The 23,741-nt window shown below is 35.2% G+C and overlaps 1 protein-coding gene across 1 annotated transcript in view; it reads right to left on the bottom strand.

Annotated features, from left to right (window-relative positions):
• The window catches only part of DOCK7 (dedicator of cytokinesis 7), a 225,709-nt gene that overhangs the window by 31,496 nt on the left and 170,472 nt on the right, over nucleotides 1-23,741 (bottom strand). The window contains exons 31-40 of the mRNA XM_047085104.1: nucleotides 16,319-16,501; nucleotides 16,073-16,208; nucleotides 12,130-12,226; nucleotides 9,017-9,113; nucleotides 8,764-8,898; nucleotides 7,294-7,446; nucleotides 4,456-4,614; nucleotides 3,674-3,774; nucleotides 2,185-2,377; nucleotides 403-546 (exon numbers count right to left, since the gene is read on the bottom strand). Coding sequence (XP_046941060.1) covers nucleotides 403-546; nucleotides 2,185-2,377; nucleotides 3,674-3,774; nucleotides 4,456-4,614; nucleotides 7,294-7,446; nucleotides 8,764-8,898; nucleotides 9,017-9,113; nucleotides 12,130-12,226; nucleotides 16,073-16,208; nucleotides 16,319-16,501 — 1,398 coding nt within the window. The remainder of the gene's footprint in view (nucleotides 1-402; nucleotides 547-2,184; nucleotides 2,378-3,673; nucleotides 3,775-4,455; nucleotides 4,615-7,293; nucleotides 7,447-8,763; nucleotides 8,899-9,016; nucleotides 9,114-12,129; nucleotides 12,227-16,072; nucleotides 16,209-16,318; nucleotides 16,502-23,741) is intronic.

The raw sequence follows: 23,741 nt of genomic DNA, 5'->3' as shown, positions 1-23,741 counted from the left end.
GATTCTTCCTTTCATTCAACAGACCAGCTCTATAGCTACAGCCGTGTTAGTCTACTTGAACAGGAACTTAAATCATCCAGAGGTTTTGTTTTGTTCTGTTTTTTAATTTTAAGGTATTAGAAAATGTCTGGTGCTAAAAGATTTATAAACTCCAAAAAAATCTGTTGTAGATTAAGTGATGGTTCATAAATAAGCAAACAAAAAATACTGGAGAATATGACAATTAAGATAAAAAGGAGTAAGCAATGATGAATCTATAGATAAGATCTGTTCTCAGTTCTTAAGGTACTTGGAGAAAACTAGCATAAAGGAAGAGCAGGGTCACAGGCAGAGAGAATACACATGTCATTAGTAATCCAGAGGTATGTATCTGGGGAAAGAGAATGAACAGGAGTCATCTACCATAGAGAAAGAAGCAGCTGCTTGTTCCAGTAATCCCACGAGTCCTGTCTCAGTAAAGTACTTTCCAGAGCAGATACCTTCTTCATCTGGAGATACCACGTCATCTGAGACTGCAGATTCTTCTAAAACATTAGAGGAAATATTCTGGGGGAAAAAGTTGAAATGGCTTTAGATATGGAATTTCTTAGCATGAAAGATGTGTGTGAAGAAGTAACTGAAAATGAAATATAAATAGCAGCTTCGGTTTAAAAAGGGGATGGGTAGTCAATGCAAAGATAAAAGACAAATTTCCAGAATCTTTCTCTATTTTGGAGATGACAATCAAATGGTACCATTACTGTCAGGTAACTTTTCCATTAATAAAAACTGTGACAATGAAAAATATGAAAAATCATGGGCTAAGGAAAATAGCAATATGATACAGGACATCTCGAGAGACTTAAACGGTCTTTACTTTTAACTTCAATGATCTTGTCAAAACTCCCCAAGAGGAAAATTCAAGTATGAAATGGTGTTTTGGCTTGCTTAACAAACATTGAGTTAATGAAAAAACTCAGGTAAAACTCTTACCCAATGAGACTGGGATCAGCCATTATTTCCAAAAAAGAAATAATACATACTACCTTAAATATTTTAACCTAAACATTTACAGCAGATAGACTCATCTGACATTTTTTTGAAGTCGATCTCAGGCCTTTTCTTTGTGTATGGGTCTCCAGATCAGATTTTCATGTAATCTCTCTTGACTAGACAGCAATAACGCAATCTTCATTTAATATTTCCAGTTCTGGGGGTGCCTGAGTGTCTTGGTCCGTTGAGCATATGACTCTCGATTTTGGTTCAAGTCCTGATCTCAAGGTTGTGGGATCAAGCCCTGCTCTCCGGGCGCCATGCTGAGTGTAGAACCTGTTTAAGATTCTCTCTTTCTCTCCCCCTCTCTTTCCCTCTGCCCCTCTCCCCAGCTCATACTCTCCCTCTCTCTCTAAAAAAAAAAAAAAAAATTTCCAGTTCTGGTTTCTTCAGAGTAAAAACTTGAAACTTAAAAGGTTATCAAATTATCCTAGATTTCTAGGAGATTTCTCCCCAATCTTTTGTAGTTGGTCCAAAATTAATTCAATAGCAACTGTTGTGGAGACTCACTTTTATCAAGTCTTTGCAAAACATTTAACTTAGTTTTCAGAGAAACAATGACTGACTTTCTTTCTTCGTTCAGATTTCACCAGAGGACATAACATGTAATTAAATTTTGTAATTTCCCAGATCTGGCATTAACGGGTTTTGAAAAAAGCAAAGAAAGCATAACTGACTTATGGTAAGCAAAGATTTCAACTAGTAGGTCAGAGGTATGTAACCCTCGTAGGGAGCAAACTATCATCTCTGAGCCATGGTATCTGCACATTTTATACAGGTATTGGAGAATGTTGGGTTATCTGATGTCTTAAGTAAAAGCCAATTGAGAGTTTCTACTGTATTCTGATTCTCAGCATTTTGGGTATATTTCATAGATGCTATGAAGCCCCTAGCAGTATAGGCAAAGAGAATAAATCTACTTAGCACTGATATTTAGAGGTTAAAAAAAAAAAATGAGAAAAGAAAACTAACACAGAATACTCTTTAAAAATGTATTCATGACAGTGACAGAGAACTGTTAATTTATCTTGTGAAACATCACCTTCAGTCTTTATGCTGTCCTTACAAGCTGAGTGAATCTTAACAGCAGTGAGAAAAGTTACAACTATGAAGGACATACCTCGATTTAATGTAAACCTGGCAGATTCCTACCTGAAATGTTACACATCCCACAGGAAGGTATTTGCGGTCCTCCAGCATGCTCAAATACTCAGCAACAAGGGCTGCGGAGTGGACAAGGCACTGGGCAGCTTCAGCATGATTGCTGCGTTCTGAGTGTTTGCCAGCCATGTTCTGCAACCACGTCAATCGCAGATCTGGAGAGGTCTGGTAGCCCTTGGCAATTCTAATTGGAACATAAATTCTTTTCAGTTAGCATTTGTTTCCCAAGCTGGAAGAGAGTTTAGACTGCTTGTTTAGTGTTTACCTAGAGAGGTTTCCGTTATTGAACACAACCTATTAAGACAAGTTTTCAAATGGTATGAAAGTGTCTTTAAGTATGTTTAAAGAAGTAACTGTGGGCCCATGCAATGGTTAATAGATGTTTTTTTGTAGGGGGACTAAAAAATGACATGGTATCAGTAAGGGAAAGCTATGGGAATTTACGTGTTCGTTAGGGGAATATAAAGAAATTTCATCGTCAAGAAAAAAGATCTATAAGATAGTATCATTGCATCATATTTATTTTAAGTAAAACGTTTGTTTTATTTGTGTCTTAAAAGACTCCAAAACTGTAAAAAGAGAGGGTCGTATGGCAAAGTTTTACTTGCATCTTTCAAGATATAAATAGGAATTACAAATTTCTCAAAATGTGCTCCTGCAAGTATCATGTTATAGGCACAACCATATTTAAAATCAGGAAAATTAATGTTAGAACATTAATACACTGTATTTTCTTCCTAAAGGGCTGATTTTTACATTTAAAATATGGGTCTTGGGTGTCTGCATGAAATCTAGGGCACGTGATCCAAAGGTGCTAAATATGTATCAATTATTTTTAAAAATCCTCATTTTTGATAATCAATAAATATACTAAACAATTATGCATAGTTCCCAGAGAAGTGACACAGGGGATCTGATCTACCATTAGAAAATGACTTAAGTAATTCTGGTATGTTTATTTTTTTATCCAATGTTTTCTGTATGTTTTACCAATTTATTTTTTATTTAAATCCCAGTTAGTTACCATACAGTGTAATATTAGTTTCAGGTAAAGAATTTAGTGATTCATCACTTACATACAACACCCAGTGCTCATCACAACCAGTACCCCTCTTAATGCCCATCACCCATTTAACCCATCCCCCTGCTCATCCTTCCTCCAGTAACTATCAGTTTATTCTCTACAGTTAAGAGTCTTTTTGTGGTTCTTTTTATGGCTGAGTAATATCCCATTGTGTATATATGCCACATCTTCATTCATTCATCAGTCAATGGACATTTGGGCTATTTCCACAATTTGGCTATTGTTGATAATGCTGCTATAAACATCGGGGTGCACGTAGCCCTTCTAATTAGTATTTTTGTATCCTTTGGGTAAATACCTATTAGTGCAATTGCTGGATTGTAGGGTATTTCTATTTTTAACTTTAACTAATTTAAACCCATTATACGAGGTATAAATGAATCAAACAAATGATACCTGTACATTAGATCAATCAACATTTCAGGATCTTCCTGGTGTTCCTTCATTTTAACAGTATCAGAAAGAATCATATGGAGATTGAAAACCAAATCTTGAACCTGAAGCAGAGAATTTTATAAAAAACATTCTTTAATTATCATTTATTCACAGTCACCACATTAGTTTGGAAGATATTTTAGATAAATATCTGAAGATTGCAAAACAAATAATATGATACTGATAGAGTTCTAAAGAATGCGGGCATGCTGGGGTATGGTGAGTAAAGGGTAGTAAACTTTATACTAATTCCTGAGCTGGCTGGGTTTCGTTTTTTTTTTTTTTTTCTTTCAGTTTTCTCATCTGGAAACAAGTAGAACTAGAACTAGAACTAAAATGTAGGGATATACAGGATTCAAGAGGAAAACACAAAAGGATATTCTCTTCTATGTTTCTGATTCTACCAAAACGTAGTTGTAAAAACTTTACTTTTTAAGGCAAATTACTGTTTCATTAATAAGTAGGAATAATATTTCATCATAAAGTTTCCTATTTATTTATACGGTGTCTACTATTTGTTGTATTTGTTATGAATTCACAGACTTACATACCAAAGATATCAACCTTTCCAAGAAGGAAGCATGGCTTATTGAAACAAAAAGATTTAGCACTATCTATGGCCTAGGATACGTGGCTTGAAAGAAAAATACAGGTTTTAAAAAACAAAATTTGATTTAACAATTTAGAAACTGTCTATTTATAATTCTATTTCAGTTAATTATCTAGAAAGCAGTGTTTCTGACCTGATCAGGAAATGTTGTTTCCCTCAATTCCAGATCTTCTTCAGCATACGTCAATATAGTCTTTAGAGAACGTCTTAAGAATTCCTCATTAAAATTTTGAGATGTGCCCACCAAGGAAGACAGTGACATGGTTACCTGCATTTTAACCCTAGCAAAGTTCTGTAACAGAGAAATTGTCAGGTCAGCATTTAATACAGAAAAGCTTAAAAGAAAAAAGTTTATACTTTTTTTACTTGCTAAATGAAAAAGTAAAAAAAAAAAAAATACCATTCCAAATAGTTATAAAACATTTTTAGAAAGTAATAAAATATACATATTAAAATCTTATTTTAAAACCTTAAAACAAGACATAAAACAGAGTTTTGCTAAGAATAATATGCTACAAACAGTAAAAAAACAAAGCCATGTCTTAGAATTGAATTAGGGGCTCCTGGGTGGCTCAGTCGGTTAAGGGTCTGACTCTTGACTTTGGCTCAGGTCATGATCTCATGGTTTGTGTTCGAGCTCTGCATCTCTACCAGTGCAGAGCCTGCTTGGGAGTCTCTCTCTTCCCCCCTCCCTCTCTCTGACCCCTCCTCCCCTCACGTGCACGCACTCTCTCTCTTTCTCTCTCTCTCTCAAAATAAATAAATAAACTTAAAAAAAAAAAGTATGGGGTTGCATGCTTGGCTAAGTTGGTTGAGCATCCAAGTCTCTCTTGGTTTTGGCTCAGGTCATGATCCCAGGGTCAAGGTATCAGCTCCATGCCTTCTTAAGATTCTTTCTCCACCTGCCCCTCTTGCCTGCTCGCATGCATGTGTGCTCGTTTACTCTCTCTCTCTCTCAAATAAAAAACATATGAACTTTAGGAAGGAAAGCAGAAATAAACAAAAGGCAGAATAAATAAGAAACTCAAGGCAAAAACAAAAACCAGACATAGAGGACATAAAATAGGAGGTTACATGTGAGCTCACAATACTTAAAAAAAAAAAAAAGATAAAAGACATTTAAACTTATAATTGGTAAAAGAAAGAAAGGATGTCATGGAGAGCACATAAGGGATTACAGGACAGAGAAATTCTGAGAAAAGGAACCACAATAATTGGAAATTTTAGAAGTATTAAAAAAGAAAAGAAAAATGATAGACAAAAAGTAAAGCAAAACAGATCCAACAAATTTATGTCTGTTTGGGAAAAACCCTAAACCCTGGAAGAAAATATTCTATTTTACATTCAAGAAAACATTCTGAAATAAATTGAAAGCAGACATCATGTGGCTGAGAAAATTAACAAACATTGGTCAATACCAAGACCCATTCTAAAAAAGGTATTTAATTTTAAATCTAAAGAAAGAGTCCCTAGAGCAGCTGGGAGGGGAAAAGTTATTTAAAAGGGAAGAAAGTATCAGGTCATCTTCAGATATCTCTACAACAATATGTAAAGCCAGAAGATGATGACATTCAAGTATCTTTTTTTTTCTTTTTTTCTATTAAGTGTTCTTTATCTGGTACATTTTACTGATCTTTCCCACCACCACCCTTTTTTTAAATTCAGTCTTAGGCAAAAAATTTCATAACCGTCTTTGCTGTCCTTTAAATATAGAAAACACAAAACAATCAAGAATGTGAGAAATACTATTCCCAAGAACTATCTTGAGTAAACAACTAAAGGACAATATTTAGCCCAATAAGAGAGGATTAAAGCAAAAAAAAAAAAAAGTAACAAAAGATATAACAGTTATGAGTATCAGTTTACTAAATAGATAATAGAGATAATAAAAGAGAAATAAACTATGTGTAGGCTATAAATCATCTCCTTCAGTCCAAGTGGACCAAAACCAAAAAAGGGTATAGAAAAATAGAATAATATAACTAATATGGTATATTTAACTCAGTACTCTGAAATAAAGAACATCTTTCTTTTTAAATGCTTAACATTTATTTCATGTCCACAGTACAAAAAATGAGACATAGTATCTACGTTGTATAATCACACTGCAATAAAACTGATAATTAATATCCAAACTTTGTAACAAAAAGGACTGTCAACTCTTCCAGTTAAAAGTACAAACTGGGGCCTGGGTGGCTCAGTCAGTTAAGCATCTGACTTCAGCTCAGGTCATGAACTCGCGGTTTGTGGGTTTGAGCCCTGCGTGGGGCTCTGTGCTGACAGCTCAGAGCCTGGAGCCTGCTTCAGATTCTGTGTCTCCCTCTCTCTCTGATCCTCCCCCACTAGTGCGCTCGTTCTCTTTCTCTCTCTCTCTCTCTCTCAAATATAAAGAGGAAAAAAATTTTTTTTTAAAGTACAAATTACAAAATACCTACAAAACAAGAATATGGAAAACTGTATATCAGAATCAATGAGATACCAATAAAAAGTGCTCCAAGGACAATCCTGGGCCTAAAATACGCACATAAGTAAAAAAAAAAATGATGTAAACATTTGATTCAAAATTGCAAAAAAATACAACACATGAATATATATGATCAAAAAAAAAATACTTTAACAAAAACATGGAATTCTTCAGACTGGTATATAGTCATAAAATATCAAATCAAGATTTTGATTTGATTTTGATTTTAATTTTCTTTATCTGTATTTTCTTTTTACTTAATGATAATAATTAAATTTTCCAAAAGCTCAAGATACATTTATATTCTAATTTTTACTACTATATTTTATCTTTAGTGCAGGAAGCAAAATTGGAGATTCAGATTTTTAAGATATACACGCAATGAGAAATATCAACACAGTCTAAGATTAGTCTCAAAAAAAAAAAAATTCCATGCTCCCCCCAAAACACATTTACCAGACATTGCAGGAGTTATATTTCATTATGAATCCAGAGATAAATACTTACATTACCAATTTCAAAGTTCTGTCTCATAAGTAGGTACAGTGAGGCACTGGCATGTGACCGTATTGTACTAATGCTGCTGCTACAGTGTCGGAGAAGCCGGAGGCATAAGTCAGCACACTGCTCTGTTTCTTCTTCAAACAAGAGTTCAGGGAACTGTAAACAGACAAACAAAAACAAAAACACCAACACTGAACTGATGCAGTAGAAGTTCCAGAGATATATTAACATAGCCTGAACTAGAGATGTGTTAGTATAGCCCAGTTTTAAAAAACAGTTCAGCAATGTTTGCTAATCGGCTAATATTGACAGATTGGGATTGAATACTGAATATGTCACTTATTAGCCAGTAGTGTAATGTTGGACAATGTCTCATCCATAAAATGGACCTAACGGTATTATCTACACGGGACTATGGGACTATATGAGTAAGATTAGACACTATGCATAAAACAATATAGTAACCATAACCAACATGTAATAATTCTATTAATATGTTTTATTATAAAATGCTATAAGTAATTTTCATTGGTTCAAGTTTTAACAGCTCTGCATTCCACATTAGATAACTATGATGAAATAGATACCTTCAAGATTTAAGAATATACCTACGTTCAGAAAACCAACAAAGGAAATAAATATCTGAAGTAGTTGAACAAATGGAAGTACCTCCTATTCATCCACGGGGTGAGTTAATGTCAACGGAATGACTACTTATACCTTAAATTCTTAAATAAATCAAGTTAATGACAGAAGGAGATTAAGAGAAAACAAGGAAAGCCCCATATTTTAAATCAGTTATTAATTTCAAGCTCTTCTCCACAACAAAACTTTTTTTTAATGTTTATTTTTGAGAGAGAGTGAGACAAGAGCATGAACAGGGAAGGGGCAGAGAGAGAGGGAGACACAGAACCCGAAGCAGGCTCCAGGCTCCGAGCCACCAACAGAGAGCCTGACGCAGGGCTCGAACTCACAAACTGTGAGATCGTGACCTGAGCCGAAGTCAGACACTTAACTGACTGAACCACTCAGGCGCCCCCAAAACTACTGTTTTTTAAGCCCCAAACGGGTTACAAATGTTCCAAATAAGAGAGAACTGAAGAGGCAACTAGTAGAAGAGAGGCAAAAAAGAATCATGGGTCTTAGGTTATTATTAAAATTTTTTTTCAATTTTTTAATCTTTATTTATTTTTGAGAGACAGCATGTGAGCAGGGGGGGAGCAGAGAGAGAGGGAGACACAGAATCTGAAGCAGGCTCCAGGCTCCAAGCTGTCAGCACAGAGCCTGATGCGGGGCACGAATCCACAAACCGTGAGATCATGACCTGAGCCAAAGTCGGATTCTCAACCGACTGAGCCACCCAGGCACACCTTAAAATTTTTACTATATTAACCAAGGAGTGTTAAACGATCTTAGACAATATAAAGAAAGAAAGCCAAGTTGGACAAGACTGAAGGTACAAAAATAACCTACCTTTGAAACCAGGGCTCTCTGTGTAGCGAAACAGTGTTGTAGATAAACTGCACTTTGGTTACAGGCCATGCTATGCAGTAGGACTTTTAGCACCCCACCAAGGATGCTCTCTTTGGATTCTGTTACAGAAACCGTCTGCAATTTAAAAATAAATAAATTTTAAAAATAGATGAATTATGGCTCAATAAATGTTTTTTGCACAACCCCAATTCACTAAATCTATACTTTAAATCCTTCTTGTTTGTGTTCTTACCTGGACAACAATCTCTAATGTATCCAAAATGATTAGGTTTGCTTCAGTAGCCAGATTTCCATCAATCAGTGCTTCATGCTCAATCTCTGCTCTTGATCTAATACAAAATATTATAAGTATATTTACCTTTTAAAAGAGCCAATAGATCCACAATTCAAAAAAGACTTAAAGATACGTAGAAATAAAAAACTTGGAACCGTTTGTCAGTATTTGCCTTAAAGAAAACTTGTAAGAGAATAAAAAGACAATTATTTTACACATTATAAGTGTTTTCTTTTACCCTACATTTTGTCAACCACGTCAGTACAGATTTTCACATCCCATTGTAATTCTACAATACCACTGAAAACAAATGTTTAGCTTTCAGAGATGTGGCAAACGCAGGAGCTTATTTTTTATTCTCAATGGCACAGACACTAGGTGGTGCTATGTGGGCTTGTATTTAGGGCTGCTTCATGTAAAGCAATACTCAAAATATTTAGTGTTCATCTTACTCCTTCAAGGATTTTCGACATATTTACTTAGGATAAAAGTACTTATTTTTTTCCAAATTGTCACGTAATTTCTCAGTATTTTTGTTATCAAAAATAGAAAAAAATTTTGCTATAGATTTTTGATACAGCAATTTTGATACAGAAAGTGATTTAACTCTTCCCCAAACTCTGGACAGAATCACTCAGTAGAAACAAAACAAACTGATGCAATAAAGTGGTTTTCTTAAAGACTAGTATTTATTAAAAATATAAAGAGTAATATTAAGAATAGCTCCATATGATTTATGGGTAAAATTGACGTTTATTTTAGTAGTGACAGATAGATAGATAGATAGATATAGAAACAATTACACCTACATAGACAAAACAAACACATAAATCAAGGTGGAAGAACAAGAACATTTTAAATGTTAACTTTTCAAAGTTTCTGGATGTTTAAACCTCTGAATCTTTATTACTACCACTTAGGAGAATAGTTCATGAATTTACATTTTATAAATTAAAGGAGAAAATACAACATAGTTAGAATTAAACTGGGAAATATATATATGTTCAAACTTAAAATTTCAGCAAGATTTTGTGAAAAAACCTGACAATAACATGATGGTTTAAACAAAAAGAATCAGGAAAACACCAAAAAAAAAAAAAAAAAGCTTCCTTAAAACACAGCAGCAAGACATGCAGAGAAAACACATTATACAAATGCAAAAGAAAGCAATATACTAATATCATAGCATCTCACTGCTTTGTGATTTCTTTTTTTTTTTTTTAAGTTTATTTATTTATTTAGAGAGAGAGCGAGTGCACACGTGCACACCAGCAGAGGAGGGGCAAAGAGAGAGGGAAAGAGAATCCAAGCAGGCTCTGTGCTGTCAATGCAGAGCCCTACTTGGGGCTCGAACTCACACACCGTGAGATCAAGACCTGAGCCAAAGACAAGAGTCAGATGCTCGACTGACTGAGCCACCTGGCAGCCCTATCCTTTGTGATTTCTAAAAAACAAAACACACCTGGAAAAAATAAAGAAATGGACTTGAACAGACGAGGAGAGAAAAGTGGACATACTCAAAGTTTAAGAATTTTTAAGTATTTATATTGTATTTAATACCTGCTATAGTCTGAGTATTTGTGTCATCACAAAATTCATGTTAAACATCTAATGCCCAAGGTGATAGTATTAGCAGGTAGGGTCTTTGGAAGGTAATTAGGTCATCAGGGCAGAGCCCTCATGAATGGAGATTAATGCCTTTATGAAAGAGGCCCAGGGAGTCTGCTTGCTCTTCCACCAAAGACAGCATTTTTGCTGTAACCCTGATGAGGGTCTTCACTAGACATCAAACCGAAGGTGCCATGATCTTGGAATTCCCAGCCTCCAAAACTGTCAGAAATAAATTGCTGTTGTTTATAAGCAATGCACTGTGTTCTATTTTGTTACAGCCTGAAGAGACTACGACAGTTTCTGGTAATCCAAACTCTCATCTATATGGTAGCAAGTCTGTGATTTCTCACTCTACTGGCTTGCATAAGGCAGTGTTTCCTATGGTCTATGATGTTACTATCTGTGTACTTCTGCAAGTTTATCTGTGAAAATCCTTGAAAGCCTGGTCTGAAGATGGTCCTCAGGTAGCGTGACTGAGCAGCCTGGTTTACTTTAGGACAGGACTGAGGGATTCCCTGGGATGAACATTCAGTGCTAACACTGGGTGTAGTACTAGGCAAACCTGAATGAGCTTGTCATCATATTCTCAAAGTTTATTGGGCCAGTCAAGCTACTGGAGGCCTAACTTGTAATTACAAATTCTCAAGACAAAAATTTCAGCCCCTTGACTCAATGCCAAGTTTCAAGCTAAGCAATTTTACCTGAGGTCACATGGGCAGTAAGAAGGGATTATTTTTGGTGCCCCTTACACTGAAGGTCCAGCTCATTAGGTACAAGCTCTCAGGAAGTGCATTTTTAGTTGTTTTTGGCAGTAGGGGTCAATTAGTGTTCCTAGCTTACCTCCATGCTAGAAACAGAAGACCTGTAGTGTTTCTGTCTTTCTCTTAATTATATTTTAAGCTCCAAGAGGACAAAGATTAGCTTTCTAATTCTTGGATCCCTGAAATATGAAGTTCAGTGCACTCCCAAATTACATTAAAAAACTGTTGCAGAATGTATTTCAAAGGCATATTTTTGGAGACAGTTGTTGGAAACAAAATGGGTAACATTTTGCTTTACTATACCACATGAAAAATTCTTCCTCTAAATATTTTTTAATCTAAAATTTAAACATTAAATATAACTGGGCGCCTGGGTGTCTCAGTTGGTTAAGTGTCCGACTCTCGATTCTGGCTCAGGTCATGATCTCACAGTTCATGGGATTGAGGCTGTCAGCACAGAGCCTGCTTAGGATTCTCTCTCTCTCTCTCTCTCTCTCTCTCTCTCTCTCTCTCTCTCTGCCCTTCCCCCACTCGCACACATGCGCTCTCTCAAAACAAATAGACATCAAAAAAATTAAACCTATTTTGTTGTCTAAGATTTGAATACCTAATATATATATAAAACAATAAAATTAGCCATTTTCCTCCTGCATTTGAAATCCAACAAGCCCATCAGTAACATAAAATACGTTATATTACTTGTCAAGCTTCTCAGTGTTTTGACGCCAGTGAGTCATATCCTTTCTCCACCTCAGATTTTCTTGACTTCCAAAGGCACTTCCAGATGGGCTTCTCTCTGTCAAATAAATTTCAAAACCATTTTTAAAGTGCTGTTTCATTTGGACCACCTATATGTGTATTTGCAAATATATAAGATATACTGCACAATGTTAACTTTATACACAGCCATTTTATCCTCACTACAGGTCGCAAAAACTAACGATGGTACTTTTTATTAAAAATGTTTTATGGGGCGCCCGGGTGGCTCTGTCAGTTAAGCATCCAACTTCGGTTGAGGTCATGATCTCATGGCTCTTGAGTTCAAGACCCACATCAGGTTCTGTGCTGACAGTCTGGAGCCTGGAGCCTGCTTCAGATTCTGTGTCTCCCTCTCTCTCTGCCCCTCCTCTGCTCACGCTCTGACTCTCTCTCTCTCTCAAAAATTTTTTTCACTTTTTTATAACAGTTATAGCAGAAATATATTACCTGCATTATATATAAAAAAACCAAATGCCCTTTTATATAAGCAAACTTTCTAACACTGTTTTCTCTGAACCTAAACCATGGCTTATTAGGCCCTACGTGGGTCTTATAAGACCTTATTTCCTACCACACTCTCTCTCCTACTTATGCCACCACACTTATTTTGTGTGTTTTCTATATATGCTCCTGATTTAGGACCTCTGTAATAGTGGTTGTTCCTCTTATGTGACTGTGCTTCCCACAAATTTTCATTGACCAATCATTCATCACCTCCACATAAAGGTCTTCCCCAACTCCCCAACACTTCCTTTCCTCTTAATTGGCTTTAGTTCTCTCCACAGCACTTATCATCACAAGAATATAAGCTACTTAAGAATGGAGATTATGCCTATTTTGTCCACCCCTTTATGTTTAGGGTTGACAAGGTGTCTGGCAATACTGAAGTTCAATAAGCTTTTCTTTAATATAGAAACAAAGTAAGAAGGATTCCTAAAACAATTAGGAATTATTATTTGGTCCACAGAAGACAGGACAGGAGAAAGAAGAGGGCTTTCATACAAGGCTTCTGGGATAGAAAGCAGACAGAATGCTGTGGGCTCCCAGAAGGGGCAGCAGTGACAGAACTGGTTCATACAAATCCAGCAGAAGTGACGAAGGTATTGAGAATTGTGGAGAGATTTACACTTAAAGGAAGGAATTAGCCATGACTTCAGACTTGCAACTAGAAAACTAATGCTTCTTTTTGAAAAGCCTGAGATTTTAAATTGGTTGGGAGAATGCAAAGAAAAAGGAAAGTAAAAATTTAGAGTCCAAGTAGAAATTTTAAAAATAATGAGAAATGAGGCACCTGGGTGGCTCAGTTGGTTAAGCATCCAACTCTTGATTTTGGCTTAGGTCATGATCCTAGGGTTGTGGGATTGAGCCTCAAGTTGGGCTCTGAGTTGACAGCATGGAGCCTGCCTGGAATTCTCACTCTCTCCTCTCCTCTCTACCCCTCCCCACACTTGTGTGCGTGTGCTCTCTCTCTCAAAATAAATAAACTTAAAAAAAAAATAATGAGAAGCAAATATGCTACACAATAAAGGACATGTCTGGATAAGTCTTCTGCTTTCTCTCCCTTCCCTTCACTTTCCTTCTCTTCCCACCTCTTTTTTTATTATGAAACCTCTATCTTTAAAAAATTTGGTAAAAGAAAACAAAAAAGATATGCCTGTATTTACCCAGTTAACAAAACAAATATCTGGGATCTATTTACATTTTTATCATTAACTTTCTTCCCCCCATGAAATTGTCCCTCATCTCTTATCACCCAATGTCTATCATTGGGTGACATAACTTGGGTGTCCAAATTCAAATAAGAATTGCAAAGGTCTTATTTTTCTAAGAACTTCAATTTTTTAAAAATTAAGATACAACAGACGTATGTCATTATATTCGTTTCAGGTGTACAATATGATTCAATATCTGTATACATTTATGAAATGATCACCACTCTAAATCTAGTCAATATCCATTACCACATATTATAATTTTCCTATGATGAGAACTTAAAACCTACTCTCTTAGTAACTTTCAAATGTACAATATAGTATAAACTGTAGTCACCATGCTATACATTACATCCCAGTACTTAAGTATTTTATAACTGGACATTTGTACCTCTTGACACCTCCATCCTCTCTGCCCTCCTCTCCCCCCGTACCTAGGGCACCACTAACAGAGGTATCTAGGAGTTTATTCATTTATTTCCTTTAGATTCTACATATAGAATTTCAATTTCTACATTCAAACAAAGATGACTGTCCCAAGGCTACAGGTTTAAAAACATAACATACTACTAACAGTGCCACTCTCTCCAACAAGAAACTTTAGAAAGAAGTGCAGTAGAATATACAGAACACTACATCGGAAGTCAAAAGAGCCTGGTTCTGTCACTTAGTTTATGATCGTAGGCAAGTTATTTACCTCTGGTGAGTTTTATTTTCTTTAACTTAAAGGTTGAAGATAATCTTCATTAGATTTTGGTAATAATTAAATGAACTAAATAAAAGTTCATTTTCATATATATTTTTTAAATGTTTATTCATTTTTGAGAGACAGAACACGGTGGTAGAGGGGGAGAGGGAGGGAGACACAGAATCCAAAGCAGGCTCCAGGCTCCTAGCTGTCAGCACACAGCCCAGAGTGGGGCTCGAACCCACAAACAGCGAGGTCATGATCTGAGCCGAAGTCAGGCACTTAACCGATTGAGCTACCCAGGGGTCCCTCATTTTCATTCTTTTTTAGAAGGTTGTTGTACATAATAAATCTGTAAGTACACTATACATTGCATACAACTAAAGTGGGGGAAAAAAAGCAAACGGTGCTCTTAATTCCAAAGGCAAAGATTCTGTATTATTATGAAATTCCAACCATAAATAGCATATAAAAGATATTTAAGTTAACTTGAATAAATGATCACTATGTTTATGGCTTATCAGAAAACATTAAAAATATTCATGTAAATGTGCATTCCTCTTTTAAGTCAAATATACATTGAACTATTAGCATATGTCATGTATACAGGTGACTAGGCCATGTCCCTGACCCTAAGGAGCTCTCAGCAACGTCATTATTTGTGACTTCAGAATTTATGAAATGTTTAAACACACGTGGGTCACTACAATGATGAAAGATCAGTTAGTTACACTACCTTCTAAATTCCCAAAACAATCAAAAGCGGGTAAGGAAAAGGAAAGTGAGGAGATGGGAGTGACCTGGCCAAGGTTATATGACTAAAGGATAGCAGTATCTGGGAGTAGAAACAGACCTCAAATGCTACTAACTGGTTTCTCTCCCTGATACCTGAGGCTGAGGGACAATATCTTTCCCTGAAATACAGGCTATTTTAATTCATTGTACAAACTAGGAAATTTATTTTAAGAGTAAGAAGTGATGCAATGTAGCAAGTATGAAACTAAGAGTGAATCCTAGTGTCAATTATGGACTTTGGGTGATAATGATGTGTCAGTGCAGGTTCACCAGCTGTAACAAGTACACCACTCTGCTGAGGGATGTTGATAATAGGTAAGGCTATGCCTGTGTGCTAGGGAGTATACAGGGAATCTCTGTACTGTTAGCTCGATTTTGCTATGGACCTAAAACTGCTTTTAAAACATCTATTTTAAAAGATAAGGGATGCTATTCATAATCACATAAGGACAACAGGAATAAACTGAGACTGTCCAGAACAAATCAGGAAATATGTTCACCCTACTCAGGACTCGAACTTGAATCCCTAGAGAGATGTGGTTATTCAAGTTAATTCAGAGTTTCATTTAAAACACTTGTTTAAAAAAAGTGTCGAATCACTGAAGATTTGCAACAATGACCACTGTAATAAATATTTCAAAGAAACTGAAAAAATTCTCACCAGAAGGAGAAGATAATGTGTACATACCAAGCTGTCCTCGGCTTCGGCGCACCATTTCTTGCCTAGCACCTATGCTCCCAAGAATAGCTTCTTCAAGCTTTGCTCTCATGTCTTTTGATTTCTTAAAGGTCAAACTATTCATTCTTTCAAACACTTTCTTTCCCTAAAATTTAAACATTAGCAAAGAAGAGCCATTGAGGAAATTTCCTTCTTCCTTTTCCACATTATGTTTTCTTTCTCATTTTTCTCTGCAATGGCATAGTGATCACTTACTTTGTACTCAAAGCAAGATACGCAGAGATAAAGCAAATCTAATAGCCGGTTTAGCTGTAGGACTGAGAGATCTGTGAACCACTTTTGTAGAACTGTCTCATCTGCATTCTTGAGAACCCAAAGTAGACAGATCAAAAGGCTCCGACTCGATTCTGCTGAAAAGGTAGTGTGTTGCCTACCACTCTGAAAATAAAGAACAGTAGAATGAGACAGACTGATCAATGGCCATTTCTTTTCTGGGGTTGTCAACTGTTTTCTTCTAACTATAATAAAACAAAAATTGCTTAAAAAATCAAATATTTAAAAAGAACCATTTGATTTAGACAATACTTGAATAAGTCATATAGAGCCTTAAACTTCAGGTCCTGAAGCTTAATAACTTTTTCTGGCATTGAAAGATTGTTTTAATTTATATGGTAGGGTTTCCTGTAGACAATAAACACTGAAAGAAACAAGGGAAAAACATAACAGATCCACTATTAAAACTAAGATATCTATGTTCATCATGTCTGATATAATATGGTAAAAGAAAAAGCAAATGACTCCATAAAGTGGTATAAGAATAGAGCAGAACAGTAATAACAAAATGTTTATCAGGCTTAAAGAACCATGGATTCCTCTCAAGGGCCACTGACAAAAGGGAAGAGTCTTAGACCATACATAAATAAAAAGCACTTCACTTAGAGAAATAAGGTGAAGGTGCTATCTTCAGTCTTCAATCTGCACTTGTAATACAGCATGTGAAAATGAAAAAAATGAAAAAAAAATGAAAAATTAGGAATAAAAACTTGTCTACAATACCATTTATTCCATATTTACTCTGTTCTAATCATCATGCTAAGCTCTTTCTGTACATTATTTCATTTAGTCCTCCAACAGTATTACCAAGCAGGTTGTATCATCTTAGTTTTACAGACAAGAATATAGGATGACAATTAACGGTGATGATGATGACAGAACATTTGAGATGTGCTAGACACTGTGCTAATCATTTCTCATTTGACTCTCACAATGATTTCTGAGATAGTATTAATCACTGTTATTTCTAGTTTAAACGTAAGAAAATGAAAAGCTAGAGATTAAGCCAAGATTTTAGTCCAGGTTAACCAGACTCCAAAGCTTATACTCCTTACCATTATACTACATTCTAAGCTTTGGTTAAGTAAATATACTAACTAATAATAAGAAAGCCTTGGAAGGGATGTTGAGAAGAAAAGACAAAGGAAAGTTTAACATACTTAACTGTTGGAGTCATGATCTCAACTACTACCTTACTCTCCCCTCCATCCTAGATGATAAAAATGATAGCAGTCGACTCTTCTATGATGCTTACTCTGTGCTAGGCACTGTACTGAACACTTTATGCATAATAACTTATTTATCCCTTGCACCCATCCAAAAAGATAAATATTATTACTCACCACATCTTATAGTCAAAGAAAACTAAGACACCGAGAAGTATTCTATACAGGTATTTTGCACTAAGTAGCAGGCCTGAGATTCAAATGCAGAAGAAAGGGTGGCTCCAGAGAGAAATCAAACACTTATCTATGTTCACTATGCTTGCACATATAAGTGAATTCACCTACATAAACTCACTTAACCAAATCACACAATAACCAAATTAAGAACTCAATGGAGTGATTTAAAGTAATATTAGGTAGAATTAAGGAGAGAATTAGTAAACTGGAAGATAGCAACAACAACCCAGTGTGAAGAACAGGTTAACAACAAGATGGACTATACAGAAGAAGAGAAGAGACACAGAGGATGCAATAAAGAGGACTAACATAAGCTTAACTGGAATATAAAAAGAGGAGAGACAGAATGAAGAAGAGGACATATTTGGGCAGATAATAGTCTAGAATTTCATAGAACTGAAGATGCTGAACTACACATTTAAGAAGTCCAAAAAAAAAAAAATACCAAGCAGAACAAACATAAAGAAATTCAAAACTAGATGCAACAGAATGAAACCACAGAAGACCAATTCTAAGGATAATATCATAAAAAAGAGGTGGCGGGAGAGACAGATTATCTTTAAAGAAGCAATAGTTCAACACCTTTTTTTTTTTTTTTTTTTTTAAGAGAGAGAAAACATGAGCAGGGTAAGGAAAAGGGCAGAGGGAGAGAGAATGGGTTTTTTTTTAGTTTATTTACTTATTTTTGAGAGAGAGAGACAGAGCACACGTACTTAAGAGTGAGCTGGGGGGGCGCCTGGGTGGCGCAGTCGGTTAAGTGTCCGACTTCAGCCAGGTCACGATCTCGCGGTCCGTGAGTTCGAGCCCCGCGTCAGGCTCTGGGCTGATGGCTCAGAGCCTGGAGCCTGTTTCCGATTCTGTGTCTCCCTCTCTCTCTGCCCCTCCCCCGTTCATGCTCTGTCTCTCTCTGTCCCAAAAATAAATAAACGTTGAAAAAAAAATTAAAAAAAAAAAAAGAGTGAGCTGGGGAGGTGCACACACAGAGAGACAGAGACAGAGAGAAAGAGAGGGAGAGGGAGACAGAGAATTCCAAGCAGGCTTCGTGCTGTCAGCACACAGCTCTATGTGGGGCTCAATCTCATAAACCATGAGATTACGACCTGAGCTGAAATCAAGAGTCAGATGCTTAACCAACTGAGCCACCCAAGCGCCCAAGACGCAGCTAAAGCAGTAATTGAAGTGTGTTTGGGTGGTGCAGTCAGTTAAGTGACCAACTCTTGACTTCGGCTCAGGTCATGATTCCACCATTCTGGAGTTTGAGCCCCATATGCAGCTCCCCAGAGCCTGATTGGGATTCTCTCTCTCTCTGCCCCTCTCCACTTACATTCTTTCTCTCTCTCAAAATAAACAAATGAACTTTAAAAATAAAAAAAGTAGCAGTAATGGAAATGAGAAGACAGTGGAGACAATGCCCTTAGCATGCTGAAAGAAAACAGGATACTCAGATGCTATTTCAAAAAAACACAAAACACAAAAACCTTAAGAATGAAGGTCAAATAAAGATATTTTTCAAAGAAACACAGAAAGTTCATCACCATAGCACAGAAAATTCTAAAGGATACAGTACTTCTTATGGAAGGTCACAAATTTGGGAAAAAAGCAAATACAGTGGTGAACACATGTGCAAATTTAAATGATAATTAAATTTATATAGCCATACAAGTAATAATAATGTCTCTTGAAGTTTAATGATATATACTATTAAAAACGCATGAAAATAGCATTTAAGTAAGCAGAAAGGTAAAGAATCAACCTGTTCTAAGATCCTTCTATTAACCAATGTGAAAGTAAGGGTAATGATTAAATGAGATGGAATTTAATTTAAGGAAGTATACAGTGATTTGTAATACAATGAAAAAAAGAAACAGAATGTATAACTTCTAAAGTAGAAGAAAGGAAAAAAATAGAACAAGGAAAATGAATGAAAGGAAAAAAATAATCAAAAAAAACAATAAATGAGACAAAAAGGCATACGGGGTGGGACAATATGAAGTAAAATTAAAGAATGTTAAGTACATTAAATTTAGTTATATCAAATTAAGTGGATTTTATTAAAAAAATTTTTTAATGTTTAGTTTTGAGAGAGAGAGAGAGAGAGAGAGAGCTCGGATGGAGGAGAGTAAGAGAGAGGAGACACAGAATCTGAAGCAGGCTCCAGGCTTTGAGCTGTCAGCACAGAGCCCATTGAGGGGCTCGAACCCATGAACATGAGATCATGACCTCAGCCGAAGCTGTATGCTTAACCGACTGAGCCACCCAGGCACCCTAAAAAATTTTTTTAATGTTTTATTATTTATTTTTGAGAGAGAGAGAGAGAACAGGGGAGGGATAGAGAGAGGGAGACACAGAATCTGACGCAGGCTCCAGGCTCTGAGCTGTCAGCACAGAGCCCAATGCAGTGCTCGAATTCACGAACAGCGAGATCATGACCTGAGCCAAAGTTGGATGCTTAACTGACTGAGCCACCCAGGTGCCCCTAAATTAAGTGGCTTTTAAAAACTCTAGTGAAAGACAAAAATGAACAGACTAGATTTTAAAAATTTAAGACAAAAATCTAACTACATGTTGATTATAAAAGACATATGTAAAACATAATTTTCAAACATTTAAAACATAAGAAAAAAATGTTGAAAGGAGAAGGATGGAAAAACTCATACATATATCTTAGAAGATAGACATCTTCTACTAATACAATACAAAATAGACTTGAAGGCAAAATAAAAAGTCTTACAATTCATGTTGATAAGAGGTGCAATCCATCAAAAAACTAACAATTAAAATTAGGTATTTCATAATAAGGCCTCAAAGGAAATGAATCCTTAGGAAATGACAAGTTATTAAAAAGCCATGATTTTAATGGGATATTAGAATAAGCAGACAGAATTCAGTAAAAAGAACAAAGGTTTAAACAAGAAGACTAACAAATTTGAAATAACAGGTGTAATGGACAAATACCGAACACTGAAATACACTAAAGAATATGCACTTTCAAATACATGAGCTATTTGCAAAAACTGACTAAATACAAGACCATGAAACCAGCTGTAACAAATATAACAAACTGAAAAATTACACAAAGTTCTCTGATGATGAAATCAGGTCAAAATCAGAAACAAAGGATTATGAGAAATTTTCCTATGACTAGATATTTTAAAACAAAAACTTAGGGTATAAAAAACAAAAATAATCATAATGAACTTCAGATATATTTTGAACTGAATAATAAAAATGCTACATATAAACTGTGGCATGTAACTAAAACAATGATTAAAGGAAAATATACAGGCTTAAAATATGTACTAAAGAAGAAAGGATGAAAATTATTAAGTTAAACATCCACCAAGAAGTGAGAGAAAGAAAACTATAAATGCAAAAAAAGTAGAAGACGTTAAATAATGAAGATAAACATTCAAAAGAACCCAAATTGGTTCTTTATAAAGACTAAAGATATACACAAATTTCTACTGAGGCTGATTTAAGACAAATGTACAAAAAAATCAGACACATAAATGAAACCATTTATATTTACTACAGATGGTATAGACACTAAAAAGATTATAGAAGATATTTGAATTTTGTATGCCAATAGATTTTAATAAATTTCTATTAGAATAAAATTTACAGAAACCAGTATAAAAGGAAATAGAAAACTTCAACAGTCTTAGAGTCATTAAAGAAATTAAATCAGTACTTTTTAAACTTTCAAAAAAGAAAACTCCAAGTACAGATGGCCTCACCCACAATTTCCCCAAATACTCCAGGAAGAAATAACTCCAATTTTAAACAAGTCTCTACAGACAGCATAAAAGGGCAAATTCCCTGGCTCATTTAAATTGGCTTACCTAACCGTGATTCCAAAATTTGTAAAGAACATTATGAGAAAAACATTACAAGCAGTTTTACTGACAAACATAAATACACGTATCTTAAATTACAGCACATAAAATCCATTAATACACAATCATGAAAAAAAGCTGGGTTTAATTCAGGAACTGAAGGTAGGTTTAATACTAGAAAATCAATTGAAAGGGGCCTCAGTAAAAGATTAAAAAGCAAAATAACAGGTGCCTGGGGGGCTCAGTTGGTTAAGTGTCCAACTTCGGTTCAGGTCATGATCTCATGGTTTGTGGGTTCGAGCCCTGCATTGGACTCTGTGCTGACAGCTCGAAGTCTACAGCCTGCTTCGGATTTTGTGTCTCCCTGTCTCTCTGCCTCTCTGCTTGTGTTCTGTCTCTCTCAAAAATAAACATTAAAAAAAAAACCAAAAAAGGCAAAATAACATGAGTGTCTCAGTGGATGCAAAGAAAGCATGATTAAAATTCAACTACTTGTAATTAAAAACAAAACTCTTAGCAAACTAGGAACAGAAGAGAACGTCCATAATGTAATAGAGGATAGCTAAAAAAAAAAAAAAAAAATCCAAAACAAAAAATCCCCAAAAACTACATCACATACGTTTAAGAATGAAGTGTTCCAGTTTCCCCTTTAAGGATGTTATCACCACTTGTATTCAACAACTGTACTGGAAGTTTTAGCCAATAAAATAAGTTATGAGAAAAACTTGAAAGAAACAAACTGCCATTATTCATAGATGACTGGACTGTGTATGTAGAAAAAAAGCCTATACATATGTTATTAGTTTAGCAATTCTGCTAAAAATAAACATCACTGTATAAAATCAATTCCATTTCCACATGAAAGTAATCAACAGTTGGAAAAAATAATTTTTGAAAAATATGACATTTATAAGATTATATATAATTATATGTATTATATAATTTTATAATATTATAAAAGTAAAAAAATATCAGGGACCAAAAAACACATCTACAAAAAATGTACTAGGACTCTTTTAGTGAAAAGTATAAAAGTGTACATATTTATAGACATTAAAGAAGGCGTAAATAATAGGTAGACCTTTCATGTTCAATGATTAGGAGATTCAGTAGTGTAAAAGTATCAATTGTCCTCAAAATTAACCCACAGAATCATTACAATCTTAACCAAAATCCCCACAGATTCACCGGTTTTTATTTACTTTACTGAAACATCATGAGCTAATTCTAAAATTTATGTAGAAATGCAAAGGGCCAAGAATTAGCCAAGAAATTTTTTTTTAATATGCATGAGGATTTTTTTCTTTTTTTTTCCAAGCTTTTATCTAAATTCCAGCTACCTAATATATAGTTTAATTATTAGTTTCAGGTGTAGAATTTAGTGATTCATCACTTACGTAGAACACCCAGTACTCATCACAACAGTGCCCTGCATGAGGATTTTTTTCTATATGACAGACCATACATAGATAGTACTCCTAAGGAGTAAGGAAAATAATCTTTTAATAAATGGTGTTGAGAGAATTTGGTATAATATAAATAAATTAATGAAACTGGCTCCCTAAATTCTACTGTTCATAAAAAAATTCCAGGTAAATTTTAGGATTAAAATGAAAGAACAAAAAAGTATTTAAAACATAGGGAGGGGCACATGGGTGGCTCAGTCCATTAAAGCGTCTGACTCTTGATTTTGGCTCAGGTCATAATCTCATGGTTTGTGAGTTTGAGCCCCTCAGTGGTCTCTGTGCGGACAGCACAGAGCCTGCTTGGGATCCTCTCTCTCCCTCTCTGTCTGCCCCTCCCCGCTCACTCTTTCTCCTTAAAAAAAAACAAAAAAAAAAACAACAAAAAAAACTCATCAGGTTAAAAAAAATAACATAGGGAATATCTTCATAATCTTGAAATAGGAAAAAATTTTAAAGATACAAAAAAACACTAGCTGTACAGGAAAAGATTGACAAACTTAAGTATTTTAAAATAAGAAACTCTAATCACCAAATCACTGTTCAGTGTGTGATAAAAGCAAGCCACAAAAAAGGAAGTATTTGAGCCACTTATAATTGATAACGGGCTTGATCAAGAACATATAAAACTCATACAAATGGT

The sequence above is a fragment of the Lynx rufus genome, unplaced genomic scaffold (genome assembly GCF_022079265.1).
Source record: "Lynx rufus isolate CCGP_SWC_20201006 ecotype Redwood Valley unplaced genomic scaffold, mLynRuf1.p SCAF_2, whole genome shotgun sequence".
In the NCBI taxonomy this organism is placed as follows: Eukaryota; Metazoa; Chordata; class Mammalia; order Carnivora; family Felidae; genus Lynx; species Lynx rufus.
This window is presented reverse-complemented; position numbering and strand designations above follow the sequence as displayed.